This window comes from Alligator mississippiensis, chromosome 7, assembly GCF_030867095.1.
Source record: "Alligator mississippiensis isolate rAllMis1 chromosome 7, rAllMis1, whole genome shotgun sequence".
Lineage (NCBI taxonomy): Eukaryota > Metazoa > Chordata > Crocodylia > Alligatoridae > Alligator > Alligator mississippiensis.
In genome coordinates this window covers 32,409,153-32,428,331 of record NC_081830.1, presented here as the reverse complement: position 1 = coordinate 32,428,331, position 19,179 = coordinate 32,409,153, and the positions used below count along the sequence as shown (strand labels likewise).

The window sequence follows — 19,179 nt, the reverse complement described above, 5'->3', positions numbered from 1 at the left end:
ACCCTGTCCTTCTGCAAAGCAAGTCTAAGCTGGGTCAGCTGTGGTTCCAAGTTAGCCACTGGTAGCATCTTGATGAGGCTTGTGATGTAGAAACAATGCTTTATTAACAGGATCTTATATAAAAAATTAGCTACAGCAAAGAACGAGCAGTCTTGCTACTGCCTTTGCAAGGGTCTGGGGCCTACCCTTGTGCCTAACCTACCCAGCAGGAAGCTCCTGCTACTTTCTGTCTCACCCAGAGGATCTCCTCTGATTCCACACTTCCTGGGCACTGTGTATGTTTCCAGGAGGACATACTCTGTCACATAGTTGGCCATGACTCTGGGAAAATCCTTTTTCTACATTCAGCCTTCTAAAAACCAGGTGCGTGTCTTATATGGGGTAATACTGTATGTGAGACAATATGGTATTTGCGACTATTGGATATCACACCCTTTAAGCTAATGAGAACTTGGCCAATCACTTCTTTGGAAGCAGGATCAGACCCTAAGCCTTGCGGGGTTGGATTTCTGGCAGAACTTAGCTTTTTGGCCACAGCGTCTTTTTGCAACTCAAACCCTAATTGTTTCTGCTGAGCCCCCTAGTTCTTATCTAAAGACTGAGAGCCAGAAACTTCTCCTGGGGCTCTCACCACCATCCTAGAATATAAAGCAACATGGTATAGAGTAAACAATCCCACTAAAAAAATAAGGGACTAGATGTAGAACTACACTGACTTATACTAGGTGAAGGCCAGGGGCAGAGATACCAAGGAGATGGTTTGCCCCCTCTGACACTGAGCTGTGACCCAAAGCACAATGCTCAAAAGCAGTCCATTAGTCGCACCAGGCATCGGCTTCTCCAATTTGCATGCAAGGTTTTTGCGCGCAGAAGGCTGGCCTGCCAGAGTCCCAGTTGTATTTGCTGTTACATAGTTTCATTGTCTTCTGTTGTTTTGGGATCTCATCTTCACAGAAAAGGGGAAATTCATTTTGGATTAAGCTTTTGTTCCTTTCTGTTTCTCTTGCGGGAGAAGCTGAATTTGTTTTCTTAATGCTGTTACAAAAAAATCTTTGTGTGAAGGAATTGCCAAGACACCTCTCTCTGTATTTCAACTTGATTCAAAGTCAGATTCCCTGCCCACACTTTTGAACTCCCTCTTAGGCTGTGCAATTTTTTTTTTTTATTATTCTTATTCTTATTTCCTTGGAGTCAGTAATCCATGTGCTGGGGGGAATTCACATCTATTTCTCTTGGGTATTATCACTGTGTAGCGTGTCAAGCACATTTGATGATGCTAATATGCAATAAACCAGCCACTGGCCTGCCAAGACACTATTGAATTTTGCATCACAGTGAGCAGCTACATGGAAATCTCTATCAAAGATGGTGAAAAAGTGCTTCTCTGCAGAAAATTTCATCAAAACCAAAAGGAAAATCATTTTGGCTTAATTTTTTCATGAAAAAACCCACGTTTGCTCCTAAATCCCAGAAAACGAAACTTATGACACTAAAGTAATACATAATACCTCAAAGAATTTGTAACTTCAGTGCTTCAGCCCACCGATCTCCTCCATGACTCAGTCTCTCAAAACGGACTTCTTCAACATCATGTTTTCTCTGCTTGAGTCTTTGTCATGTCATCATGCCAGAAACCTCCTGGCCGTGGTGCCTTAGTGAGGTTTTGGGTTCAGACCAGTTTCCAGATTTGGGATCAGGAAGGAATTATACCCTGTGATCAGACTCATATGAACTGTAGGGAGGATTTGCCTTTCTTTGTAGCAGTGGATGTGGTCCTCTTCCTCAGATCTTTTCAGTATATTTCACCAAACTGCTCTGTCTTTGCAGTGGAACGGCATTCACGGTGCCCTCATCCCCTTGCTTCACTTGGAGGAAGTTAAAGCGTGCTTTAAATGTCTCGGGCAGTTATGCATGAAGGTTTGTTCCCAAAGTTTTTAATAACAAATTCAACCAACACTTGTCTAGGTCAGTTTGGTTTAGCTAGGAACAATGCCTTCCTTGAGCAGATGGTTTGGATGAGATGGCCTCCTGGGGTCCCTTCCAGCCCTACATTTTTTATGATTCTATGATTTTAGTCTAAGTGGGGAACCCAGTCCAGAGAGGAGAACAGTTCAGTTTCAGTTTCTGACTCATAATTTTCACCTGGGGCCAATTCTTCCCCCTCGCCCCCTGCTAAACAATCAACATTTTTCTGGAAAAAAGCAAACAAATTTTCTTTTTTTTGTTTTTGCAAAATTTCATTTGCTCAAAACCAATTTTCCATCAAAATACAGCCTCAGTGGAAATTTTTCAACCAGCCTAAAGAAATCTCTTCTGTAGAACGACACTGAGAGTGATTGCAATATACTGAGTTCACCACTTGCTATAAAATACCCTTTTACTGCTAGCCTAGGGAAAAAGATAAATATAGACAACATCCACGCACATTGACAAAATCAGCTATTTTTGTCCAGCATGCTCTTTAAAACCTTACGATGCATTCTTTGCAGAGCTGGAAATTACTTCTCCAGGTTGTACCTAATTTATTTTCTTTTGAGGCATACCTCAGCTATAATGATGCTTAATTAATACAGAACCATACTCTACATGAGGACTAATTGAATAACAGTGGCCTATGGATGGTAAATAAATTTCCAGTGTCTAGTAGAAAGGGGAGTATTTTTCACAGCTCAATTCTCTTGTAGACTTCTACCATGATACCACAATGTCATGCTAACCTCCCACCCAGCATGCGTAGGAAACAGGTCATCTGGAAGTCAGCTAGCAGCAACCCCTCTATCATGTTTTGTGTTTACACCATCCCTAGCTCAGTCACTAACCATGGCTGCAGCTCTTCCTGCTCTTGTTTTTGAGAGAGTTTGGGTTTGCCTATTGATTGTATTGGGCACAACCCTGAAAATGATACTTTTGAAACCTTCTTCTTCCTTCCATGTGTGTGTGTTTTTTTTTTTGTTTTTTTTTTTGTTTGTTTTTTTGGTGGCTCCTTCCTCTTCTGCCTTATTTTTCTGCAGAGTCTAACATGCCAAAATGGTTACAAAGCACCATCTGTTGGCCAAGTTCATGAGAACAACTGGTTTAGAATCCCTGTAACAAAATGGCTGTCAATCTAAGCGTCATTATTAAGACTCTTTGCTGGATCTTTATATAGTGGCATTTTAGCTGGATGGTTGTGTGATGCACACAATAACTGTGAGTCAGGTCATGGTGACTGCTGTATCAGCAAAATAGAATATCACATTTGAACATACAGTATTATGGTTATATCCGTCTGTATATAGGCCAGTCACAAGCTGACTATGAGTTGCGAGCATAAGTACAACAAAGTAGAAATGGGGAAAGGTATTAAGTGAGATTGGAAACAAAAGAAGTGGAAAAGTACTGTAGAAGCGCAAAGAAAAAATGGGAGATATATATATTTTCATACCCACACACACACACAGACACATATGCACACACGCATATATACACATATGAAAAGACAATGTATGAAGATGAGATACCAGGTGGACTTGCTGCCAAGATGACAACTTGGCATGTGCGAATCCCAGAGCATCCTTGGAGACTGATCAATTCACAGGACCTGCTCTGACAGCAAAGCTATAGAAGCGTGATTTCTTTAGTAGATTGTATTGCTTACATACATATTCAATAAATTCAGTATCCTGAACAGACTGAGTGCCTGTGCTTGTATCATGAATCTTCTCCGCTTGCTATCTATAACAAAATTGTAGGCAACTAGTTTCTATACTCAGCTCTCCCAGTGTTCTGATACATGGTCTTAGGTAAGGCCCTTCACTTCTAGCTTGTCTCCTTAGAGAGGGAAGATCTTCAGAGAGAGTCTCTTCCTATGGGTTTGTACAGCTCCTAGTACAATTGACAGGCTTTGAGCTAAATTCACTGTATTACATAGCATTCTTCTTCTTTGGCAATCTTTCTCAGTCAAGGATGACTGCTTTCCATGACTGTCTTAGCTGTGTGTTCAAAGATAAGGCCTGAGATTGACAGACTTTACTGCAGCTCGGACATGTGTTTCCATGTAGGGTGGGGGTGCTGGATTCTTGATCTGGTCCGTAACGTGCTGTGTTTGCCACTCCTGTTTTTCCATCTCCTGTTGTTGTGAGGTTTCAAAGTACTGAGATTCCTGCAGCAGACTCTTCCTCTATTTGGGGCAGTCCTGGGTGATAATCTCCCATGAAGTGACACCAATGTTGCATTTTTTTCAAGTTGGCCTTGAGGTTGTCCCTGAAGTGCTTTTTCTGCTCTCCTCTTAAGCATACATCTAGGCTGAGCTGGGACAATAAAACTTGTTTCGGGAGTCTGGAGTTGAACCTCCAGATGACATGGCTGACCCAGTGAAGTCAATGTTGGATGATCATCACCTCAATAGTCCTGGTGTTTGCTTGCAGGAGGATGCTAATGTTGGTGCATCTGTCTTCCCACTGGATTCAGAGGATCTTCTGCATACAGCATTGATGGTACTTCTCCAACAACTTTAGATGTCTCCTATACATTGTCCATGTCTTAGCTCAGGACAGCAAAGTAAGGATCACAACTGTTTGATAAACTGTGAGCTTTGTTTGAAATCTGATGCCATGATCTTCGAACACCTGTTTCTTCAGGTGTCCAAAGGCTGCACTTGTACATTTAAGGTGATGTTGGATTTCTTTGCTGATGTCAGCCTTCTACAGGAAATGGCTTCTGAGGTACTCAGAATTCTCCAGACTCTCACTGTGGATCTGGATTACCAGAGCTGGGGACTGTTCATTCAGAGCTTGTTTGTGAAGAATGTTAGTCTTCTGAATATTAAGCATCAGTTCCATTTTCTTGTATGCTTCAATAAAGACGTTGATGATTTCCTAAAGGTCTGCTTCCGAATGAGCACACACTACAGCATCATTGGCGTACTGGAGCTCATTGATTGAGGTTGGGGTGGTCTTGGTTTTGGCTAGGAGTCAGCTGAGGTTAAACAGCTTACCATCCATTTGGTAATTTAGCTCCACTCCACTTGGAAGCTTGCTGGTGGTCAGATGTAGCATCATGGCAAGTAATATTGAGAAGAGTGTTGGAGTGATAATGCAGCTTTGCTTAACTCCCTTCTTAACCTCAAAGGGATCTGTGACAGACCCATTACTGAGAACCACTGCTTGCATACCATCATGGAGCAGGCAGAGAATGGTGACAAATTTCAGTGGGTATCCATACTTCAGAAGGATCCTCCACAGCACTTCTCAGTTGACAGAGTTGAAAGTTTTTGTGAGGTCAAGAAAGGCAATGTAGAGAGGCTTATGTTGTTCCTGATATTTCTCCTGCAATTAGTGAGCTCTGAAAATCATGTCAGTTGTACCTCTTGATGCCCTAAACCCACACTGAGATTCTGGGAGGAGCTTTTCAGCAAGTGGAAAAAGATGGTTCAGGAGGATTTTTGAAATGATCTTTTCTGTGGTGGACAGCAAAGCGATCCCACTGTAGTTTCCACAAGCAGACTTCTGTCCTTTCTTGAAGATTGTCACAATCATGAGGTCATTTGAGACTTCTTCATAATTCAAGATCCTTAAGATGAGGGCATGAATCTGTGATTTGAGCTGCTCTCCCCCCTGCTTGAAGATTTCAGTGGGGATTCCATCTGCTCCAGATGCCTTGTTGTTCTTCATCTGTTTGATGGCTTTCCTCACCTTGTCATGGGTTGGAGGGATTCTGGGATCATCTCTGTTTTCAACTCTATCCCACAACACCTAGTCACTCTCATCAATGACAGTCTCGATTGTTGCTCCTTCTAATGGGCATTGATGGCTCCCCTTTCCTTGATCAGATGTCCTCCATCCTTACGTCTGAAGGGGACTGTCCTTGAGTGCTTTGACCATAGATAGCATTGGTGGCACTGAAGAAACTTCACATATCATGGATGTCAGCAAGATGTTGAATCTTCTTAGCCTTGTCTTCCCACCATTTGTTTTTCATATCACAGGTCCTTCTTTGGCCCTCTGCCTTGGCTTGTTGGAGAGTCATTTTTTTTGCTTGGAGTTGGTGTTATTTTGCCAAACACAAAAGGCCTAGCACCTGTGATCAGTCAACTCTTGGGTCTCCAGGTCGTTCTCATCAAACCAGTTGTGATCTTTCCTGGTAGAGAATCCAAGTGTCTCTTCCCAGGCACTGATGATGGTGGCCTTGAGAGCACCCCACATGCTGCTGACATTCTCCTATTGTCGTTGATTGGAAATGAACAGGTTTTTTGTTGCACTGGTGGAAGAGGCCTCACTTGCTTGGGTCCTTGAGTCTTTCAACGTTGATCTTCCATTGGCATTGCTTCTGCTGCAGCTGTCATTTGGAAGTCAGTTTGAGTGATATAACTGAGCGGATGAAGCAGTAATTGGTCCAGCAATCATCAGCTCCTAGCATAGGTTGGGTGATGCAGAGCGTCTTTGCGATCTTGGGCGTGGACAATAACATAGTCAATCAGGTGCCAATGTTTAGATTGTGTGTGTTGCCATGCTGTCCTGTGCCTGTTTTTCTGGTGGAATAGGGTGTTGGTGGTGATGAGTCCATGTTTTGTGCATTTGGTCAGGAGGAGGATGCTGTGGTGACGCGTAGGGGTGCATGTGCACCCCCTGAGAGTGCTGGTGCACTTCCTGACAGGCTGCGCTCCCTGCTTAGGTGATGATGGGTTGCAGGGGCAGGTGGTAGCACTGGTGTCCCCTCTGCAAGCACCAGCCAGGGAGTGGGAGTGCCGGATGTAGCGCTGCAGCCGCTTCCTGATCAGCGCATTTGGCCGGTCGGTGAGATTGGCTGCGGGGGTGCACCCCCTCCCTGGTCATTGACTGGGCACTGGAGAGGCATGTGCCCCCTTGCCCCTGACCAAGGCGGCACCAGTCGCCCATGGGAGGATGCCACTGGAGCTGGCCTTTCCTACTTTTTCCTTGCCAATGGTTCTGTTCCAGTGGTTAGAATCCCTTCCGACTCTTGCATTGAAATCACCAAGAAGAATAAGCCTGTCTGCCTCCTGAATGTCAGAAAGGAGTTGGTCAAGGTTGGCATAGAACTCCTCCTTGGTTTCACCAGTGGCATCAAGGGTTGTGGCATATGTGCTGATGACAGTGGCATATTGGCTCTCCACCAGTTCAAAACAGAGAATCATGAGGTGCTTATTGATTCTGATAGGGAGCTCATTGAGTTGGTTTATGAGTTCACTCTTAATGGCAAAATTAACTCCGTGAAGGTGTTCTCCTTCCTGTTTACCCATCCAGAAGAAGGTATAGCCACTTCCATATTCTTTGAGCTGTGCATCTCCCACTTGCCAGGTTTCAGGCAGTGCAGTTACATTAATGCTGCGTCACCTGAGGTCTTGGGCCACAATTGCAGGGCGGCACTCTGGGCATTCACTGTTAGGGCTGTCCATCAGGGTCCTGATGTTCCAGGTCCCAAAAATGATGGTGCATCTTTGCTAGTTTTTTCGAGAGCAGTAAAGGTGATCCCACTGGATGTGATTATCCAGTCAGGAAGAAATACAGAATACTGTATTAGACAAGCTGTGTTTAGGGCACCTTTCCTAACTCCCTTCCTATGTGGGATGAGCAGAGTGGATCCCAAAGAGGGCTGCTCAGTCACAGTTACAACTGACAAATCACACTCCTGTCTTGTCCAAATTCTAGACAACCTCTTGTAACTTGTGGACCGATGGCTGGGGGTCGAACAGGCTTATTATAGTGGCAACCTGTACTCACCATGTCACAACACTGTCAAAGGATATATGTGGCTTTTGAGGAGCAAGCATGCATTTCCATCTGCTGTCCTCAACATATCCTGGTGGTGGTGCTGCTGCTGCTTGGTCTGACTGCTTATTCATCAGAGTTATCCCTGCTTATTTCCCTGAAGATTAGTCTGCTATCTGCCACCTGTGGACGTGCTGGGTAACAATACAGCTCTGGCCCACAGAGATGGGGGATCAATAATGATAACAGAGTGGCAAGAGTGGCAGCTTGAGACCTCCTTGTCACAGCTCAGAAACTGGATTTTTCTTCCTTCTGTGTGTGCTTTCTCTTATGTCATGCTGGTAAGGTGAAGTCCAACCTAGCACCTGGAATTAGTTATATTATTGTAGCACGTGTTAGGTGAAACCCTATCAGTTCATTTCCCCCAATACCAGCTCTGCCCTAGAGCAGGGAAGAGCCTATAAAAAAAAAAAAGAAAAAAATCACTGAAACAAGCATGTTTTATTGAACAAAGTATTTAACATCATTGTGATCATGAGCAAACAATAAGGATAATGACTGTTAAATTAGCTGTAAAGTATCTTGCACAGCTATGGTACTGCTGGTATAATAAATAATACACATAATTTACAATTCTTCATTAAAACAGGGACATTAATTAGTGTGTGATTTTAAAGTGATGTGTGAAATATACAGCCATGTTAAAAATGCACAAGCGCGTACGTGCGTGTGCGCGCGCACACACACACGCACTCACGCGTTACATGTTTTGAGACAGTTGGCTACACACTAGGCATGTAATTTTGGTGAAAGCTCAGTGATATTATTTTAGATTTAAATCATATTTCCATTTTCCTAAACTGAGAATCTGCTACACATCCATGGTCATAAAGAACCAGATATGTAACATTTTAACTTCAAAGATTTTTTTCCCTATAAAATAGAACAGTAAATAACATAGACTCAAACATGAAATATAGTGAAAATATAGTGAAATTTGCTTTTAACTTTCTTAAAGTCTGAATGATCAACTTCTTTAAAAGTCCAAAGAGCTGTTTGAAAGAGTTGATTAAAAGGGCTTTGATGACTGGGTCTCATAGGCCGCATCTACATGAGATGCTGACTGCGCAGTTGTTTCCGTGCTGTTATTTACTACTTGTATACACCAGTACTAAATGACTGTGCAGTAATTGGAATTACTGCAGAGTAGCATCCCCGAATGGCTTTTTGGTGATGCTGTGCGGTAGCATCATGTCACGCGATGCTACTGCGCAGTCAGTGTCTTGTGTAGATGCTGAGCAGTGAATATTTTCCTGGGAGGAACAGACTCTGGAGGTTTGCAGGAAAAATGCTCTGAATTAGAAGAACAAAACAAGGCAGCTGCAGTTATTTTTTTTTTTTAAACAAAGGAGCTGGATTATGTATAGTGGAACCTAGTTAACACTTTGGCATCTGCTGAAATACATCATGACTTTGGGAAACTACTGTGAAAAATATCCTCAGGTGAGTGAGGAGATAGCACTGGCATGGGATGGTCTATTACTTGCATATTGGTATACAGTATTCATTCATTCTGACCCTAAAAAGTAAAGATGTGGTCCAGATTGTGGTGTTGAGGAATGGCCATCGGTAGGCTCTGCTGTATTGCGCCAGGTAGTGCTAGGGGAACACTGTGTAGTGTCACTGGGTCTCTGTTCTTCTAGATAGCTTGAGAACAGATTCATAGATGTTAGTGGCTGGAAGGGACTTACAAGATCATTGGGTCCATCCCCCTTGCACTTGGGCAGGAAAGACGGCTGGGGTCAGATGACTCCAGCAAGGTGGACATCAAGACGCTTTTTGAAGATCATCAGGGTGGGTGACTGTACCACCTCTGGAGGGAGCCTGTTCCAGACCCTCAGCACTTGACTTGTAAAGAGGTTTTTCCTTATGTTCAGTCTGAAGCGATCTCCTACACTCTGGGAAGGGGAAGGACTGCAAAGGCGACTGGTCTCTTCACAGTCTCTTCACCAAATGAAGGTGCCTGCATCCCTGTGCTCCTTATGAGGCCCAGCTGCAAGCCATACTGCTGCTGACTATAACCACTCCCAACTGTGTCCTTGTGGTGTAGCTGCGGAGGCTCTACGAAATGCCGCAGAACCTCACTGCGTATCTTTGGGCAGAGTCTGGGATGTCAATTCCCACAGATCTGCATGAGTTTCCCACACTTTTCAGCTAACGGCTCCACTGGGCTGATTCTCTGCGGGGCTTCACTTTGCTTATCTTACACACGCCCAAAGCAAGGGTGCAAAATGCTACTGCTTGGATGGGATAAAGGTTACACTTCCCATACAGATAACAGCACAAGGTGCTGAATCAGCCTCCTTCTGCTTATTTGACAGGGCTCCATTAAGCTCTAGAGTTTGCTTTGGATAATGTACTTGCTTGATCCAATCTAAACCCTGTGCCCACTATTGCTGACACCCGTGGAGCTTCCGGCAGCCTCCTGAGTCCAGGCTAAGTGCCGCCCCTGCAAATTTGTTGGGGTATGGAGCCCTCCAGTGGTGATTTCGCCTTCCTTGTTTTCAAAGAAAATTTTCTAACCATTCCCAGACAAGGTTCTTTGGCTGGATGTGGTAATTTTATTAGAACAACTAAAACCGTCCCCAGCCATGTCAGCATTTTGCTCTACCACCAGTTGCTTTGCTTTGTCAGCTCCACAACATGGCTCAGCGAACTTTGCTTTCTACCTCCTATCAAGAGAAGGGGATCACCAGCCTCTAGTCTTTGTGCTGCTGGAGCTCCAGACGCTGGTGGCCTGGGATCCTGCTGAATCCACGCTGCGCCGCACGGCAGCCTGAGGGGGCAGCTGCTGTGGCATCTTTGTCTGACTCATGGCATCCAGATGTTCAGTGATTTCTTCAAAGGAGGAGATCTCCAAATCACTGTCCTCATCTACAAACTATACAGGGAACAGGAAGAAGAAGGAGTTAGGGAATGGGGTGAGTATGACTATGCACCGTCCTTGTTCACAATGTACCGTGTTGAAATGCTGGGGCTAAGGTAAGGTTAGTGCAATGTTTTCCTTCTTTGTACCCCTACAAGCACTTTTAAAGTACTCAACATTTCTTATTGGCCAGCATCTAATGTATAAAAGGCACCCTTACTGGTTTGCTTGCACAGCTCCCCACCAATTCCCAGTTCAAGGCAGGGCTGGCTGTTGCCCAGCAATAACATTTATGGGGCACATCTATATTGCTTCTATGCTGTGCCTAGATTTGCCCTTGTGCAGTACATCGCTCTTACTCACTCCTGTTCTGTGGGTGTCCACTCCTGTACACAAGGCATATGTCTTGGCCATCAGCTACAGCAAGGGTTTGACATACATTGGCCATGCAAACAGCAAGGGCAGCCCTTGTATTTGGCACACAGCTGATGGGAGGGGGAGTAGGGAGCAGAGTGGAAGATCAGGCAGGGAGCAGAGAGGCACTCAGGGAGAAAGTAGGGCTTCTCTGGGGTCACATCTCCCAAAACATTTGGCCACTATTGGGTCTCTTTTATACAGGCACCCAGTCCTGACTTGAAAGGTCTGGGAGAGGCAGTAAAGAAAGCTGATGGAAATGCATCAAAAGTATCAAGTACTAATGCAATGGCAAAACTGAAAACAACTGGGGAGAACGTTGATTAAGTTCCATCAAGTCTTCCTGAAATCTATTTCTGAGCAGCAACTTGTGCTCTCTGGTCTCTGGTCTCTGTTCCCTACATTGCTGTACAAAACTGACCTTCACTTGTGGTTTAACTTCTAATGGAATAAAACCAATGGCTTTTCCTTCATTGCACAGCAACTTTTCCTATTTCAGCTCCTTTTCCTTGAGTGAACTAAAAACCCAGGGCTGCAGCTGGATTTTCAAGAGGAACCCTCTTTACCCATGGCGTGGGCCTTGTGTTGGTTCATCCCCAAATCTCAATACTTGTCTCTTTTCCTGGGAAAGATTTTGCCTTATTTTGAACTTGATTCATTCCCTCAGCCTATGAGGAGTGTTTGCGGGTTGTTTTGCCATTTCAGTAAGAAACCTCCAATAGTCATTTGATTGGGACTGTTTATTACTGGTCCCTTGACACCATCTTGTGGCCATCTTACATTTAGATGCACATGTTTTATCACTATTTGATATAATTCTACTTTTAGTTATATTCATGTGTTGCAAATCGGTACACATTGGTACACTTGGTGGGGACTGCTTAGGAAAAGTAATTTAAAAAGCAATTTGACTCCAATGATGCTACCATATAAACCATGGTTATGTGTGCATATGTCCCATCGTAGTAGATGAACAGTTTTGCCATTGTGTCATTCCAGTTATCTCTAGTGATGTTCCAGAGGTGGCTTTTTCATTTGCTTCCTGTTCATTTTATGGGGGGGTTCTACAATGTGAAGGTCTGGGTGACCTCTCACACATACACCATGATCCAGAAGGATTGACAGTTGCGTGTTACTACTATTGCTACTACTACTATGTGAATTTCCATTTTTTTCAAGAGCTGTGATTGGATGAATATTAGAAAGGAGTTACTTTGTAACTGGATAAGGGGGCATATCTTTGGAGACTTTAAGGGCAACTACAGCCCCTCTCAGCAGAGACTGTCTATACGAACTATGAATTTATATCAAATAATTCCACCTAACTAGTGGGCCTTCTGTACTTAATTTTAAGACAGGTGTGGACAGTTTTCAAAATGCCACTAAAACCAATTTTCTATGCTCTCTAAACATTTGGGGCTGATGGAAGCTCACCTGTGATCTTTCCTCTTCATTTCCCTATGCCAACTACTGTAACGTACAAGTTCTCTCAAGCGATGAGGATGTCTCTTACTAGTGGCTGGGACAAATTCTCCTCTCTTCTCGGAAAAGTTCTTTCCATCCCCTCTTCCACCCAGAAAGATGTACCTGATCTGGGACACATCTTCTAGTCTCATTCCCACACACCATGTTACTTACTTCCCACGTGCTTTGTTTACATGGTAGAGCTGGACTGCAGGGTGGCGTGGTGGGAAGGGAAAGTCACATCTTGATATTTTGGCTTTGTAGCCAGGAGGCTCAACCAAACAGCTCAAATGGGGAAACCCAGATTTGTCTGAACTGGCCTTGAGCCTGTCTAATTGAAAATCATCAGCTCAGAGCAGAGCACATGCTCATCCTCCCTAGTCTGCAGGCTCTACGGTTTTCTTTCCCATACCAATGCCTTGTTGGTTTTGAAACACTGAGTATAAAGTGATCTCTATTGGGAAGTATTTTGGGACTATGGTGATTTCCACACTGAATTGTTGCATTCCTGAATACCAGAGGCCAGGTTTGGGAAAAGACAGACCCTTCCCTCTTGCTGCACGGCTTTCTCTAGCAATATGACTTTTGCCCATGATACCTGAAGCTTCTTGGCCAAATGACTGGCTTTTGGAGAGTCAGTACTCTGGGCTGGGAGGAGCTTCACCCCACCAGCAGGCTTCCTTGCTGTCATGTTCAGTGTGCTCTCCAGGTTCTTCGCTATTGCAGCCACCCGTGTCCCTATGCAGAGCAGAGCTGGTTAGAATGAGAGTCCAAGACCAGGCAGTCACACAGTAAATATCAGTTCCACATGGATTGATTGGGCTGTGCCAGTGCTCCTACTGGGACTTAAACCTAGAAGTTCCCAGCTAGAAGGGCTTGCCTCTACCCTTAAGGTCCGACTGATCACCATATTTGAGGTCAGGAAGAAATTTTATCCTATGGTTAGATTGTTATGGACTGTGGTGGTTTTGCCTTCCTTTGTAATGTGTGGTATGGCCCTCTGCCTTGGCTCTCTTGAGTCTATTTTAACAAGCCTTGCAGCAGAGGGCACTGGCTGTCATTATCCCCACCGCTTTACCTGTGGCAGGTTCGGGTGTTATGTTTTGTGTTATGCCAGGGTTGACCATGTAGTTTTGCTAATAAGCTACACAATGATTTGTACAGGACAGTTTGGACAGGGATGATCCCAACGCAGGCAGGGGGTTGGACTAGCTGACCTCCAGAGGTCCCTTGCAGCCCCGCTCCTCTATGATTCTGTGATTCGATAGCTAGATGGTTCATTGAGATTCACAGCGAGAGGGAAATAGGTGGGCTTCTTCCTTCCTGACTCATTTTTCTAACATCAGTGGACTTGGTTTGGCCTGTGCTCTGATGTTCCCAGAAGGGAATAACTACATAATAAAAATAAACATTTCTCTGGGTATCTCGATGCTACCCTCCAAGGTGAGCCCAGGGCACCATCCAGAAGCATGTCCTACCCCCAGCCTCCTATTCTGGGAGTGACAAACCCCAAATATCAGGCATTGTAGTCAGTTTGGTGCAGTCCTGAGCAATCCTCAGGAAGTTTCTCATGACAGAGAGCCTGGGAGTGGCTTAGTAGCCAGTTTAGCATGACACAGTGAGCTATGTCTAGTTTCTGGGCTTTGGTGCATATGGTGAGCGAGAAGGTAGGTGGAATATGCTTCTCAACCCAAGCTATGAGAACATGGAGCTGGAATTGGATTTGAGCTATTTGAGCTTCCTTTTTTTTTAATACCATTGAGGCATCAACTACAGTAGAGATCTTTGGCCTTAACTGTTCAGCAGTTTGGTAGTAGATGGGCATGTCTACACGTGCCAATTTAAGGTGCATTAGCCATTTCTAAGGCACATAAAGGGTGCAGGTCTACATGTGTGTGCCCTTAATACACCTTAAAAATGGCTAATGCGGGTATCAAAAGCAGGCATCAAATTTAGGCACGAATAGCTAAAGTGCCTTAATGTACATGTAGATGAGCTAAGGTGCATTAATGCTGTGTATGTTGACTGACCTGGGACTAACTTTATCCCAAATCAGTCTGTGTATTGCATTAATATGCCTTAGCGCATACATGTGTAGATGCCTGCCTAAATCGCCTTAGTGCACATTAGGCAAATGTGCATTAAATTTAGGCATGCATAAAAACATGTGTAGATGCACCCAATGATGGTTATTTTGGTACTGACTGACCTGAAGGAGTTGTTCCAGCTGAAAGAACCATCACTGGACTGGCTTTTTCTTCTGAGGACTCTATATCAGACCAGTCCGATTCACTCGCATCATGATGTGTCATTCTGGAAGGGGTTTGCACTTGCTGCATGTTCATGGGATGTCTCACCTTCATTGGGGGAAGGTTGGAGTGGTCCCCCACAGACTCCTCCTCAGAGCTAAAAGGTGGGGTGCTGAGGGATAGATAGTGAAAGAAGGAAATGTCAGAGAAAGGGGGAGAAGAGTGCCTTGAGAAGTGGGGTCATAGAAATCTTGGGCCACTGGTGATAAGGACACCTAAACCATCTCTCTAAGTACAAGCTGATAGCACTTTCAGCCACTGGCTAGGTGGTTGTACAGAAAAAAACAGAAAGTTTTAGTACAAAAATCTCTGAAACTTGAATGCCAACCAGGAGAAAAGGAGGAAACATGAGCCAACTGTCCTCTTCTATTTCACCTGTACTTAAAGCAGCTGTTCATGCAGCTCAGCACAGCATCATGTGCAGGGGTGGGCTGTCGAAGTCCCCAAAAACCTTCAGTTCCTACTTTGTTTCCCACCAGCCAGGAAGAAGAGGGAGGGGTTGCCTATTGCCAGTTCTTCCTATGTGACCTCTCTTTCCACCAGTCCAAAATTCTGCTCAAAATGCACATACCCTGTCCACTGCTTGGACTCTGTCCAGCCTCCCTTAAAAATCCCTCAGCTCACTTCTTGCATCCTAGAGTGAGCATGTGCTCATTGTTGTTTCGTGTCCTCAGACCCAATACAACTAAAGCTCCTCTGTACTAAAGACCAGCTATCATCTCTTATCACCTTCCCTTCCTCCCACCCCATCTTCATTTTGCCTAAGCTGCATGGTCTCTCCATGCTTGTCCTTCAAGCACTTCTCTACTTATTTCTCCAGTGCTCCAAAAGCCTGAAACCACCTGAATTATTCCCTCAGTCAGGGGGAAGACATCCAAGGAAAAATGATAGCTCTACCAAGCATGACACTCCCCATTTTTGAGCCCATTGCCAGTGTGCAGAGGAAGCAATTATAGGTCAAATATACTTCAAGACAATAATGCAGTCATAGACTGATCTATCTGAAGAGGCATCATGATCACTGTTTTTATATGACTTAAAGACAGAGATGGTCAACCAGGCATTCCTGCAGCTGGGGAAATTATTTTTCCCTGACATGCAAATATGAAGGTGCTGGCACTTCTCTGATGATACTGAGGACAAAATTCACGTAAGTCACTGCACTGAGATGGCAGGCAGAGCCCAGTCATGCCATTGCCAAAATCACTCTTTTCTGAATGCCACATGTACTACAGAATTGATGTGAGGCTTTAAAGAGTAGCCCCCAAACCAACCTTTTTATACAAGTAAGCTACACATTAGATGCTGAGAATCCACACGTAATTCTCTGTCATGTCATTTGTTAATGGGGGTGGCCAGGTGCCTTGGCATCTCTTAGAGGCTGGGCAGGTGAAGCAGTGCTTCAGATGCTCCCCTGGCTAAATTCCTTCCATTACAAATGTTTTACGTTTTTGAAGAGCCTGGCACAATGGGACCCATGGTCCATGTCTTGGGAACCTAGGCATCACTGCTCTACAAGCAACAGTGACAGAATAAGGTTGTTCATGCTCTGTTCCAGGGTTGTAGGGAAAAGGGAAAAGTATGAGAAATGTCTGTGGTAAGGATAGGAATAGATGTTGGGATTCACCTGGCTTGTAGGATGGTAGCACAGCGAGGGCTGGTGGGACCCCTGGCTTTGTTTCGCGGTGTTATTTTGGGTGTCTCTGTTGAGCTGGGGGGGTAGGTGACTTTGCCGCAAGGAGTTAAATTGGGTGTCTCTGAGATGTTGGCTTGTAGCTCAGCTGGTAGCATTTTGGGTTTGGAAGATGTGACCTGGTGAGGTGACACAGGGCTCTTTGGGCTTTTAACTAGAAAGACATGAAAAATGGTGAGAGCAAAGAAAACCATTAAATATTCTCAAACTGTCTGGCTCGCATGCATGCTTTCGTTCTTGATATATCTGTGCTGTTAATCTTGCTTAGGAAATGGGGTTATGGTAAGAAAAGAAAAAAATGTACAAAATGAGCAGATGAAAGGGTATGCTAAATGTTACTAAGGGGAAAATTTCCAGCGGCATAAATCAATTGCTAAACCACCTTCCCCCACCTCATGTAAGAAGAAAAGGCCCATGTACATGACTGATTCTCAGCCGATAGATTAGGGCAGAGGTTGGCATTGTTTTCTGGCAGGGGAATGGGATAACCCATCTTGGGTCAGAGGGCAGGGCTGGGATCCAGAATGACCTGGATAGACTGGAGAAATGGTCCACAATCAGATGAAATTCAACAAGGACAAGTACAAAGTCCTGCACTTGGGATAGAATAACCGTATACGCAAATACAGGTTAGAGAATGAGTGGCTAGGCTGCAGAGAAGTACCCGGCAGTTATGGTGGACCATAAGCTGAATATGAGCAAACAGTGTGGCTTTGTTGCAAAAACACCTAATGGTATCCTGGGTTGTATTAACAGGAGTGTCATTTGCATATCAAGGGAAGTGATTCTTCTGCTGTTTTTAGCACTGGTGAGAGCTCACTTGGAGAACTGTGTCCATTTTGGGGCCCCACACTTCAAGCAGGAGATGGCCAGTTTGGAAAGAGACTGGCTCCGAGCAACAAAAGTGCTCAGGGGCCTAGGACTCAAGACTCATGAGAGAAAGATGAAAGAACTAGGGATATTTAGTCTGGGGAAAGGCAGACTTGGAGTGGGAGAGGGAACACTGATAATAGTCTTTAAATACCTGAAAGAAAATTATTGAGAGGGTGCAGATAGGGCCCATAGGGGACAGGATGAGAAGAAAGGTACTCAAGCTGCAGAGAGGAAAATTCAGGATGGAAATTAGGAGGAACTTTCTGATGTATAAGGGTAGTCAAGCACTGGAACAGGCTATCTAGAGAAACTGGAATTTCCATCCTTGGAGGTTTTCAAGAGCAGAATGGACAGACATACTTGGCTGGGATGGTTTAGTCAGGGATGATCCTGCTTTGAGCAGGGGGATGGATAGATGAGCTCATGAAGCCTGTACTTTCTATGGTCCTATGATCTGGCCTGTGGGTCATAGGTTGCTGACCCCTGGAGTAAAGCAACTAGTGTATATGAGAGCAGCTTTCTGGCTGCTCTAAAATACTCTGAGGGGTTTTTGGTTCTCAACAAGTGCAGAATTAGAGGTGCAGAAAGCTGTGGAAGAGCCACCCTCCGCCTCCCACTCTTTCTGCAGTGGCACTGAGCTTCTGTTACTTGCTAGATGGCTTTCTATCACTGCTCTCCTTTGGAGCTCCCTGAAACTCCAGCTGATGGCAACAAAGCAGCTTTCTGCATTTTCTAATATCTGGTAAAGGGAAGAGAATTTCAGGACCAGGAACTGGGTTGTTTTTGTTTTGGGTTTTTTTTTTTTTTTTTTTGCCATTTCCTCTTGAATTTTCCCTTCAAGGAGCATTAACAGAGGAGCCCAGTCAACCTAGTCAAAGTGAGCAGTGCAAACAGCAGATGCAAAGGGTTAATTTCTGCTGGACACAACATCCTGCTCAGTGGAACTTGGGGCTGCTTGACAGACAGTGGAAACCATGCCCATGACAATGATAACAGGCTGTGAATGAACTCGTGTCCCCAGCATGAGAATCCAAGGAGAGGAACACTGGCGTTTACCTGAAATTACAGAGACTTGCTGCAGCAAAGTATCGTCCTCCTTCTGCTGCTGCTTGACTTTCCAGGTGACATCTTGGATTAACTTCTCCCTCAAGCTGAGGAGATGTGGAAACTTCTTGGCCTTCTGTTGCTGTTGAGTCCTTACCAGATCTCTCAGAGTTTTATAGGTCTGAGCTGGAATCCCCTTTGCAGCCTGAAACAGAAAGCATAACATTGCAACCTCCTCTGACAAACCCACGAAACTCCTGGCACTGTCTTGTGTGGTGTGCTGAGCCTTCCCCAAAGCTCCCATCATATCTAGAAGAAAGCTCAGCTTTGTCCAGATTAGAGGCCCAGGTACAAACCTGCTGGAATCAACAGGAGTTTTTCTATCCTCTTCCCTAGGCTCAGGCATTCAATCCCTGATTTTCCTAACAAGAGCATGGAGATGCTCATACAAGAAACAAATGCCCTGGTACCAGCATTCAGCCCTCCCACATCTAAATGCTGGCCCTTTTCTGCTCTAGTATGTATTTACAGGGCAGCCGGTGCCTACTGCAGAATCCAAGCTATCTGCACCAATTCCTACCCGAGAAGAGATATCAGGGTAAGTAGACTTGCTCATGGGTCTGCCTTGAATATGATTCGGGGTCCTGTGCAACTTTGCAATACAAGGGTCCTGGCATGGTAGGAATCACTGGCAAATCTGCTTGGAGGCCAGGGACTAGTTTTGGGTTTGCCAAGCAGAGGGTCTGCTGC

The 19,179-nt window shown here is 44.7% G+C and overlaps 1 protein-coding gene across 3 annotated transcripts in view; it reads right to left on the bottom strand.

Moving 5' to 3' along the window:
• Nucleotides 1-8,188: 8,188 nt before the first annotated feature.
• DZIP1L (DAZ interacting zinc finger protein 1 like) overlaps nt 8,189-19,179 on the bottom strand; it is a 37,041-nt gene continuing 26,050 nt past the window's right edge. For 2 of the 3 annotated variants that reach the window (XM_014604569.3, XM_019489888.2), the window contains 5 exons: nt 18,442-18,634; nt 16,447-16,666; nt 14,720-14,931; nt 13,109-13,248; nt 8,189-10,647 (listed from right to left, as the gene is read on the bottom strand). In XM_014604569.3, the coding sequence (XP_014460055.2) occupies nt 10,456-10,647; nt 13,109-13,248; nt 14,720-14,931; nt 16,447-16,666; nt 18,442-18,634 (957 nt within the window). In that variant the 3' untranslated portion in view covers nt 8,189-10,455. Of the gene's footprint in view, nt 10,648-13,108; nt 13,249-14,719; nt 14,932-16,446; nt 16,667-18,441; nt 18,635-19,179 lie in introns of those variants that run through there. The other variant, XM_019489889.2, reaches the window with a different exon arrangement.